This window comes from Cupressus sempervirens, chromosome 8 (assembly GCF_028749045.1).
Source record: "Cupressus sempervirens isolate cs-2001-9-10 chromosome 8, ASM2874904v1, whole genome shotgun sequence".
NCBI classification, from domain to species: Eukaryota; Viridiplantae; Streptophyta; class Pinopsida; order Cupressales; family Cupressaceae; genus Cupressus; species Cupressus sempervirens.
In genome coordinates this window covers 458,410,984-458,422,195 of record NC_143125.1, presented here as the reverse complement: position 1 = coordinate 458,422,195, position 11,212 = coordinate 458,410,984, and the positions used below count along the sequence as shown (strand labels likewise).

Here is an 11,212-nt window from a genome sequence, read left to right as displayed (position 1 = left end):
AAACCCCCAATGACCACAAGGATCTCTTCCCCTATATCATTTTTAATAAATGTTAAAAATACCGACTTGTTTCCCCTAGTCAAAATCATGCAAAATCCCTAGCGTCTTCACATTTAAAGAGCATACGATACGAGTTATCCTCTGCAAGGCAATTAATTACTTGGAGCCTCGTAGAGGGAATATAGTTCACTTCAACCCGCTGGCCTAGGAAATCTGAAAAGGGATATTCGGAGCAGACCAGCAGACGAAAGAATAATGGCGTTGGGTCCCACTTTACTGAAACAAGGACAAATTTCTGTCAGTCGCGCCAAACCCTATCTCCTACAAATAATCTCACTCCCTTAATCAAAACCTTACCTTTTACTAGAACTACACAGCCATGACGGAAATGCTCAGAGCAGCCACAGCCATCATAATCCTCGCCACAGTCTTCTCCCATGGTAAACTAAACTCCTACTCTGTAAACTTCACGTCATTTGACAGAGCCACAGAAAGCTCTTTCTCTTTTGCTCATTCACCATCGCTGTGTTTTTTGTGTGTGTGTGCAGGTGAGGCGACGCGGTTCACGCTGGTGAACGAGTGCAAGCACATAGTGTGGCCGGGGATCCAGCCAGGTGCCGGTCACGTCCTCCTCGAGCGAGGCGGCACGTGTCTCGACCCCCAGACGGCCAAGTCCTTCGACGCGCCTACCGGCTGGTCCGGTCGAATCTGGGGCCGCTCCAACTGCTCCTTCGACGACGCCGGTAACAATGGCGCCTGCTCCACCGGTGACTGCGGCGGCTCCTTCTTCTGCAACGGCCTCGGCGGCGCTCCTCCCGCCACTCTCGTCGAAATCACCCTCTCCTCCTCCTCCTCTTGCAACTCCTCTTCTCCCACCGCCTCTTGCAGCGACTTCTATGACGTCAGCCTCGTCGACGGCTTCAACCTCCCGGTGGCCATCTGCCCCGCGGAGGGCGGCGCCGGACAGTGCGGCTTAGCGGGGTGTATGAAGGATCTCAATGTGGTTTGCCCCGCGGGACTGCGTGTCGAGGAGGATGGGCAAGTGGTGGGGTGTAAGAGCGCTTGCAATGCCTTCAACTCCCCCGAGTATTGCTGTACCGGGCGTTACGCTGATCCCCATTCATGTTCCCCTAACTCTTACTCTACCCTCTTCAAGGCCGCTTGCCCCGCCGCTTACTCCTATGCTTTTGACGACGCTTCTAGCCTTCTTACTTGTTCCGCTCATCCACATTATGTTGTTACCTTCTGCCCTCCCGAGAACTGAGGGCGGCTGTGGGTTTTGTACAGAGATCAAGAATGTTTCGAACCAGTCTAGTTTAGTTTAGTTTAAAGATTGGTTTTTTAAGGCTGTTTGGCTCAAAGATTTGATTTTTAGGGCTCTGGATGGGGAATCTGATCGATGTGGATGTTGATAAGGGCGTCTGTGTCGAAGGTTTTGTTTCGGCTGTTCTCGGATTTGGAATCAATGAAAAGGAAAACTGCGGTTTTCGTTCCGCGCCTTTGCTCTTCTGTCAAAAAAGTGACGTGCGATTCCTTGGCCCCCGCCATGTGACTTGCACTGGAATGTATCTGTCCCTCTATTTGCTGTTCTTATTAGACAAAAGATTGTTAGAAGTGATAGACTTAGATTGTTTTAATACGTGGGTGAAAATATCCACTAAAATAAAATATCATTATGTAATTTATGCCACTTTCGTCTTAACGTCGCATTTTTCAATTATTTAATTTAGTGAAAACAAATTGTTGAAAGAGATAATATTATTTTCTCATTTATGCATTGATTTATGATATTAGTATTTGTAGTCATTAAGGGTCCATTTGGTGAGTGGAATAGGAATACATATTTTGGAATACTTATTTCAAAAATTTTGAATTTTTTGTTTGGATGCACCAAAACGGGATTGGAATGCAAAGCAAAAATGGGGTTTTGCAATTCCACCAAAATAGGTGTTATTGGAATACAAAATCTTATTCCATTTTTTTAAATTTTAGAAAACATAAATTTTCGGGTTCGCGAATTCTCATCAAATATTGGCTGAACCAAACGGAGAATAGGACGCTCACCAAACGGGCCCTAAGGTCTAAGTTAGCTTGAGCTTTTTTATAATGTCTAGATCCTTAGTTAATGCTGGGTTGAAATATTGATGAATTTACATTTTTAATTATTAGATTTGCATTTCATTTAATCAGAATAATTGAAAAGATGAAAAATTGACGTGCAATATTAAAATATTTTCTTATTACTGAAATTTCTTAGGGATGTTGCATGCATGATCCTTAGTGGCCTAATTGCGAAATCTTTGTGTAGTCTAGAAATTGGGGATTTTGAAAGTTCGCATAATTTTAAGTATTGTAGAAAGCATAAGAGACTTTGGGATTGGATCCCTAGAAAATTCAAATTGTTGGATGGTGTATTTTGTTCTCAGCGAAGGTGTTGTATATCTAATAATAATGGCTCGTGTGCTTGCTTGTTCATCCCAACGTGGAGGTCTTGTGAAGGGCTTGTGAAGTCCAAACTAGATTTTGTAATTACTAAAAATAATGTTAGAGCAACAAGGGAGAATTAATAAGTTACTGAGCTCTTTTGTAGTTATTGCCAAAGCCATACTGCAATTTTTACAGTTCAAGAACCAGAGAGGAGGGCGTATTGCGCAATATCTTGGACTCTTCCAATCTTATTGAGTATTGCATATGTTGGGACAATTGTTGGAGTCGCTTCTAGAAGCGATGACTGTTATAATTGAAAAGGTGAAAAATTGTCCCAACACATGCAATATTCAATAAGATTGGAAGAGTCTAGGATGATGTGATGGTTTTAAGTATGATATTGGTATTTGTAGTCCTTAAGGTCTAAGTCAACTTGATTTTTTTAATCTCTAGATCTTTTGTTAATGTTGGCTTGAAATATTGATGAATTGTCATTATGCAGATTCGAATATCATTATGTAGTTTATGGTACTTCACATTTTAAATTATTAGATGTGGAAATCATTTAATCTTTAAAAATTTAGGGGAAACAAATTTAGAGTAGATAATTGGTTATTTATAATATTTTGGAAAAAACATCTACAGACGAACAAATTTTAGAGTAAATAATTAGCTATTTCAATATGTTGGAAAAGATATATCGATAAATAAATTTAGAGTAGATAAATAGTTGTTTTAATATGTTAGAAAAAAACATATGGATAAACAAACTTAGAGTAGATAATTGGTTGTTTTTAATGTTGGAAAAAACATATACTGATAAAAGTTTAGGAGTCTCTCATTTATCAATTGATGAGCTTTAAAGGCTTTTTAATGAATGGCTCATAAGACATGACACTTGCTAGAGGTTTTGAAAAAAGGGTTACAAGTAGAGTGAGGGCAACCATGGATGAACATTTGTAATTAAGCGTGTTCATGTTGGAGTAGTATTGGGATGGGTGACTTCCTAAAAAGTCCAAAGCTTCGCCATTGCAAATATCATCTAGTGGAATGAGTGCTAAGTGCTCCATTCATTCTCTTGAGAGATGGGTTCATGTGAACCACTACTCATGAAGCATGGATCAACGAACACTACAGAGTTGAGTCTCGATAACAATATCATTGAGCAGTTCATGGTATAAGTTTATTCTTATATTAGTCATTAAGGTTCAAATTAGTACGAATGTATTTTTTTAAAAATTGTGATAGATCTTTTGTTAATGTTGGGTTAAAATATTGATGAAACGTCACCGTGTAGTTTATGGTACTTCCCCTTTTCCAATTATTAGACAATCTTTCATTTAATCAATTATTTATTTAATTTGGGGAAAACAATTGCTAGGAGAGATAATTATTTGTTTCTAACATGTTGGAATCTTTTTAAAGATAAAATGTAATTCCTACCCCTAGTTGACTTTTCTTATCGTATTGATAGATTCTTTTAGGCCAGTTTCCTGATTATGTTTTATGATTATCGTTACTTTGTTACCAGATTTGATTACATGTGTTCTATACTCAGTTGTTTATATGTGATGAGTTACTAGTTATTTAATATGTTTATGATTATTTCAATGATGATATATGTATGTTCAATTATTTCATGATGTTAGTTAGAGGAATGATTTATATGCAGTTCTATGGTTACTTACCCCATACTTGCATGTGTATGGTGTATGTGTATGCTTTATTTATGTTTGATGTTTCTGATATGGTTGAGGAAGGAAGTCATAGTCACCTACTAGTCGAGATCTACACAATGTACCACTTCCTGCCATTGTCTTGTTTAGTTTAGAATATATGTGTTTGTACATGCATGGTTTTTATGTAGATTGCAGGTATTGGGTATCGACTTCCTTAAATTGCCAGGATGAGCATACCTTATCACAATATCTCAATAGTAAGAGAGGGGAGATAAATCTCGAGTTTGAATTCCATTCTTAAACCATTTGTCCTAAAAAGTAGAGAAAGAATCTGAGTTGTCTACCTTCCGAATTCATCAAGTGATGTAAATTCATGATTATGACCATTGAGTTTGATTTTGATGTAGGAGCATCCTAGGCTTTTTGGCAATCCTGCATGTTGGGAGGGATTTTTGGTTAAGTGTTGTGGAGCTTGGCAAAAACTAGTGTTTGACATACATTGGGAGTTCAACATGGTCTGGGAGCTCAACATGGTTTATGGAGCTTGGCAATGCTTAGGAATTTACTAGTGCTCGGCTTTGTTTTGCTAACACTCAGCTTGGTCTTGGTTTCTATTGGTGCCAAGTTGTCTGTGAGCTAACTTTTGGCATTTAATTTATTTATGGGCTATTTAATTTGTGTTGAGACTGACTTGTGGCATAGTTGGGTATAAGTAAGGAGTTTTATGGAGTCTTTAGGTAGCAGAGGTGAGTTATCATCCAACCTGGAGAAGGGGATGAAGTATAGATGCGAATTTTGAAGAGCTAGGGCTGCAGCTTGAGAACCAGAGGATTGTTTGGTGGACCTAAGGGTATAAGTGTGAATTTTCTTGGTGTTTTTATCCAATTGTGTATCTACACTAGCTAGGATTGGATTTGTAAGTTGGATCTTGTGGGATCTTGCAGAATTGATATTGTAATTGTTGTTTGTAGTTGGCCCTAACTCAAAAGGCCTTACAACTGGGCATATTGCATGCAATTAGTTATATCTATGAATAAAGAGTTGTGATTTGGTATTAGATCTTGCATTATTGTTATTTTGTTGTTGAGTTTTCACTGTGTAGTTATTTGATGGGGGGTTTGGACATCTCTTTTGAGGATTCTCCTACCCTGCACTGCGTTAGATGGTATTAGAGTGAAGGTTGTTCCTGAGTGTGTAGACAGATCATCGAAGCTGAGGCAATTTACACCAGGAGTTGTAGAGAAGGTTGATCTTGTGGCTGATTGATCTTTTGGATTGGTGGATCTGTTGCTTAGGGTTTGCAAAAAAATTGGAAGATACCTCCAAAAAGATTGGACCCTAGGGCAACTGATGATCTTAGTGATGTTGTGGAAGAAAGGATCTTAGAGAAGATAAAAGTAGAGTTCAGATCTGAGATTGCATTGATGAAGAGTGACATGATTGCTGAAATCATAAGTGCTTTAGGTGGTGCACCTAAGCATGTGGGTACTTAAGGTAGTTATGAGGAAGTTGCTAAAGACTTTGAAGTTGTTGAATCTAGTGGTGAGGACAAAACTAATCATGTGGAGAGACCTATTGGAACTAGGGCTGGTTAGTTTGCTAGACCTAGATCTTAGTTGAAGCTAAAGCATAAGATGGAGGTTTCTAATTTCTCAAGTACTTTGACTCCTGAAGACCTAATTGATTGGATTGGTGAATTGGAAGACTACTTTGAGCTTGAGGATATTGAGGATCCACTCAGAGTGAGGTTGGCACAAACTAAGTTGAAAGGACATGCTACTCTTTGGTGGAAAGAATTGCAAAAAGACATAGAAGAGGAAGGTGAAATGAAGATCTCTAAATGGAGATTGATGGTAACTAAGTTGAAGGCTAAGTTCATTCCTATTGATTATAAACTTGAGTTGTTTAAAAGGTTGCAGAATCTAAAATAAAAGGATATCTTTGTGAAATATTATACCGAGGAGTTCTACAAGTTGACTATTCAGTCTAATCATAGAGAATTGTCAAAGGAAAAAGTAACTCGATACATTAATTGTTTAAGATTCAATATTCAGGATGAGGGTGGTATGCTGAATATTTCTTCAGTTGAGGATGCTTATCAATATGCCCTAAAGGCAGAGGACAAATTGAAAAGGAAAGGTCAAGGTAATGCTAGAGGGAAGGAGAAGTAGGATAGTTTGACACAAGCTAAACCGAATGCAGAAGGTGAACCCAAACTCGTTGATTAGAAAAGGAGGACAGGTGGAGGTGGATTCAAAGGTAATTGTCTCAAATGTGGTAAAGAAGGGTATAGATCTTTCAAATTACAATTGGTAGGACAACTGCTATTGTGAAGGAAGTTGTAATTCAAGACAGTCAACCAGAGCAAGGAGAAAGTTTGTTGGCTCGAAGAGTATTGGTTGGTGAGAGGATATTGGATTCTTATCAGAGGACTAGTTTGTTTAGGACTTGTTGTAAGTCTAGTGGTTTGCCCCACGAGACTGCGTGTCAAGGAGGATGGGCAAGTAGTGGGGTGTAAGAGTGCTTGCAATGTCTTCTACTCTGTCACAACCTGCCTTCCATCAAATCGAATAAAATGGTGAACTTAATTACACGTAGATTTTATTCTTAAAAAAAAATTCTTATTGTTTTTAAAGTAAAGTTTGCATTAGTGGATGATTTTTTTTGTTAAAAAGAAATGTAGTTAATTACAAACCTATTAATTTGCACCACTAATAGAAATTGGGAAATCAATTAATAAATTAGTTATGATTGGGAATTTTGCTGAGGAGAAATGGCCACAGGCTACAGAAATTATGTTAAGCGTTCTTCACAAGTTGGATATATACTGTTGAGAATGCACTATAACTTGTCATCACTTGCAACATCAAGATAAACTTCAAATATAGTCTAGAAGCCTCTTATTCTCTGCATTGCAACATTTTGAATATTTCTACTGGTTTTATATTACTCTGGCCGCCATATTCTTCAATCCAAGCAGCAGCTTATTGTGGGTATTGAGAAAGGTGTGTGTATATACAATTTAAGAAGAGAGTATCATGGCTCGAACTATAGGCAGGACTTTGGGAGGACCTTTGTTGATCTTGAACTTTATAATGTATGTCATAGTTCTTGGCCTTGCTGGGTGGGCACTCAACAAGTTCATCAATATGGAAGCTCATCCTTATTTAGCAGGTAATACCGCAACTATGTACTTTATAATATTTTCTCTGATTGCTGGAACCGTGGGAGTTGCTTCAACGTTCTCTGGTTCGTATCACTTGAGGGCATGGAGAACTGATAGCTTGGCAGCTGCAACTTCCTCTGCACTCATTACTTGGGTTTTGACGGCTTTGGCTTTTGGAATGGTCCTAAGGAAGAGGCTAGAGTCAGAATGGCAATTGGAGATTGTCTTAGACCTCAGTGCAATCTGTCAAGCGCGGCTCTTCAATGGGCCTCTTCTCAAAAAGCTCTCACTATTTTCTTGAGCGTACTTTGAATGCATTCATAGCAATGGGAAGACCTGCTTGGAAGGAGGCTAAAGCAACAATCCAGAAGCTTTATCAAAAGAAAGATTGAAGTTAAGTTTGGAAGTTTTGGATTTAATGATGTGGAGGAAGAACAAATCCAAGGAGGCAACATAGGAAAAGGAAACTTAGCCATCACATTCCAAGTTCTTTCTTTCTAAGCGTTACATAAATTAATGAGTAAATTGTTGCTTTAAGACATTGTAAATCTGTGGAAGTGAATTCAGGAAATGTCTTCTTTGTATCTCTTGATATTGTTGGTTGTAAATAGGGTAAACCCTTGCATTTATTTGAATGTTTATAGCAAATGCCACTGAGATTGACTACGATTTAGAGGATTGGTGGGTCTTTACATGCTAGAATAAGATAGCATACCAAAACCTTATACGTTTGAAACAAGCATGAGACAAGTACCAAGTTGGATTAATGCCTCCCATGCGTGTCATCATATTCTGTCTATATAGCTAGCCTATGTAATTAATGAATTGTATCAACTAAGTTTTGTTTTCATTTTCTTAAGCATCATGAGGCTTTGGGTAATTTCATGGTTATAGACACTATAGAGTACTCTCTTGAAACCAGGATTACAACCAAACTGCAGCACGCTTACTACTGTTCAATAGTTAGAAGAATGTTTAACATTTTGGATTTTGGACTGCGGGGTTGTTGCCCAACTTGATGGGCACAAGGGCCAAGTATCGAGAATGCTTCTTGGTTCTTGTGCGGCAAACAGGCAAAATGTCTAATTCAGAAGTCTTGCTGACAGAATTAATTTTACAACATGATACCAAGGCATTTTTGTCATTTAAGTATTTTTTTTTAAGGCTCCTACAGTCTTTCTATAATTTAGATAGTTACATTTCTCAGGTAAAATTGCATTTGTCACTTGGCCTTATGAAATGGTGAGGTTAGGAATTTTTTTAGCAGTTACAGATTTTATGATGATTTCAGTTCTACCTTTTGACATTTAGTATGTCATTTATTTTTCCTGTTAGGGTTGATAGCCTCTAGTATGTTGACATGATCTTTATGTTGTGTAATTTTCAAATCTTTCTTATATATTTAATATAAAGGAAATCATGCTTTTATGATGATTTTACATGGCTTGTTGAGGATGCCATATTATGGATTGCTTACGATTCTTATTCTTCATGTATCTTTACACATAAATGATGATTATGAACTGAGTTGGAAATAAGGATAAGTTCTTTTAATTATGATAAGATGGACGCTGACCTAATTATGTGGTTAATGCAGATACCACTATTTGTTACTACACAATTTCATTACTCTTCTAAGTTTTACTTGTTTAGACTACCTTGTTGTCAGACTGGGTATCTTTCATGTCAGGAAAGATTCCAGAGAAGCTTAACATCATCGTGGTAGGGTGGAAAAGCACTTCTACAATATTCTCGCCTTGTGTTCTTAGACAGGTTTTTGTGCTCTTTTCAACTTGGTCGCCATGGTTATACCACCTGGTATTAGTAATCCGGTAACGAATTTACAATTTTTTAAAAATTTGAGCATATATGTAAAGTTAATGATAGTTAATCGACTAATGTTGACTGGCCAATATTCAAATGACTTTGACTCTCGTTGATTTTTCTGCATATTACGAAAATTGCTGATGTGGCATTTGTTTTGCAGGAGCAGTTATTACAAACTCCCCTGAGTATTGCTGTACCGGTCGTTACGCTGATCCCCATTCCTGTTCCCCTAATTCTTACTCTACCCTCTTCAAGGCCGCTTGCCCCGCCGCTTAGTCCTATGCTTTTGACGACGCTTCTAGCCTTCTTACTTGTTCCGCTCATCCTCATTATGTTGTTACCTTCTGCCCTCCCGAGAATTGAGACCAGCTGTGGGCTTTGTACAGAGATCAAGAATATTTCGAACCAGTCTAGTTTAGTTTAGTTTAAAGATTGGTTATTTATTGCTGTTTGGTTCAAAGATTTGATTTTGAGGGCTCTGGATGGGGAATCTGATCGATGTGGATGTTGATAAGGGCGTCTCTGTCGAAGGTTTTGTTTTGGCTGTTCTGGGATTTGGAATCAATGAAAAGAAAAACTGCGGTTTTCGTCCCGGGCCTTTGCTCTTCTGTCAAAAAAGTGACGTGCGATTCCTTGGCCCCCGCCATGTGTCTTGCACTGGAATGTATCTGTCCTTGTCTTTGCTGTTCAATTGTTCAATTATGAGACGCGCATTGCTTTTAGTGATTGTTTATTCAATTCAGGGGAAAAAGATTGTTAGAAGTGATAGACTTTGATTGTTTTAATACGTGGGTGAAAATATCCACTAAAATACCATTATGTAGTTTATGCCACTTTCCTCTTAACGACGCATTTTTCATTTATTTATTGTTTATTTAATTTAGTGAAAACAAATTGTTGTTGAAAGAGATGTAATTATTTTATCATTTATGGAATGATTTATGATATTAGTATTTGTAGTCATTAAGGTCCAAGTCAGCGTAAACTTTTTTTATAATGTTAATGTTGGGTTGAAATATTGATGAATTGTTATTATGTAGTTTGAAATGTTGTTATGTAGTTTATGGTACTTTACATTTTTTATGACTAGATCTCCATTTCATTTAGTCATAATAATTGAAAAGATGGAAAATTGAAGTGTAATATTAAAATATTTTCTTATAACTGAAATTTCTTAGGGATGTTTCATACATGATCTTTAGTGGTCTAATTGCGATATCTTTGTGTAGTCTCGAAATTGAGGATTTTGAAAGTTTGCATAATTTTAAGTATTGTAGAAAGCATAAGAGACTTTGAGATTGAATCCTTAGAAAATTCAAATTGTTGGATGGTGTATTTTGTTCTTGGCTGAGGTGTTGTATATCCAATAAGAATGGCTCATGTGTGCTTGCTTGTTCATCCCAATGTGGAGGAGGTCTTGCAAAGGGCTCGTGAAGTCCAAACCAGAGTTTGTAATTACGAAAAATAATGTTGAGCAACAAGGGGGAATTAATAAGTGGCTGAGCTCTTTTGTAGTTATTGTCGAAGCCATACTACAATTTTTACAGTTCAAGAAGCAAAGAGGAGGGTGTATTGCGCAATATCTTGGACTCTTCCAATCCTACTAAGTATTGCATATGTTGGGACAATTGTTGGAGTTGCTCCTAGAAGCAATGGCGGTTATAATTGAAAAGGTGAAAAATTGTTCCAACACATACAATATTTAGTAAGATTGGAAGAGTCTAGGATGATGTGATGGTTTTAAGTATGATATTAGAATTTGTAGTCCTTAAGGTCTAAGTTAGCTTGATTTTTTTAACGTCTAGATCTTTAGTTGATGTTGGGTTGAAATATTGATGAATTGTCATTATGTAGTTTATGGTACTTCACATTTTAAATTATTAAATGTGGAAGTCATTTAATCTTTAAAAATTTAGGGGAAACAAATTTAGAGTAGATAATTGGTTGTTTTTAATATGTTGGAAAAAATATATGGATAAACAAATTTAGAGTAGATAATTGGTTATTTTTAATATGTTGGAAAAAACATCTACGGACAAACAAATTTTAGAGTAGATAACTAGTTATTTTAATATGTTGGAAAAATAAAATGGATAAATAAATTTAGAGTAGA

At 37.1% G+C, this 11,212-nt stretch overlaps 2 protein-coding genes across 2 annotated transcripts; both read left to right on the top strand.

The window, feature by feature from the left end:
* Positions 1 to 355: 355 nt before the first annotated feature.
* LOC149543210 (thaumatin-like protein) lies at positions 356 to 1,690 on the top strand. Its single transcript, XM_089798075.1, has 2 exons — positions 356 to 440; positions 549 to 1,690. Exons 1-2 carry the CDS (start codon positions 380 to 382, stop codon positions 1,262 to 1,264), a joined length of 777 nt encoding a protein of 258 aa, XP_089654201.1. The 5' UTR covers positions 356 to 379; the 3' UTR covers positions 1,265 to 1,690.
* Positions 1,691 to 7,144: 5,454 nt separating this feature from the next.
* Positions 7,145 to 7,573, top strand: LOC149543209 (membrane protein PM19L-like). Its single transcript, XM_089795779.1, has one exon. The coding sequence runs from the start codon at positions 7,145 to 7,147 to the stop codon at positions 7,571 to 7,573; it is 429 nt and encodes a 142-aa protein (XP_089651905.1).
* The last annotated feature ends 3,639 nt before the right edge of the window (positions 7,574 to 11,212 follow it).

Excerpts from the sequence above, each read along its gene's own strand:
- LOC149543210 (XM_089798075.1), top strand. The coding sequence starts at position 380 with ATGACGGAAATGCTCAGAGCAGCCACAGCCATCATAATCCTCGCCACA. Across the intron at positions 441-548 it reads CGCCACAGTCTTCTCCCATG|GTGAGGCGACGCGGTTCACG; the intron begins GTAAACTAAACT and ends GTGTGTGTGCAG.
- LOC149543209 (XM_089795779.1), top strand. The coding sequence starts at position 7,145 with ATGGCTCGAACTATAGGCAGGACTTTGGGAGGACCTTTGTTGATCTTG.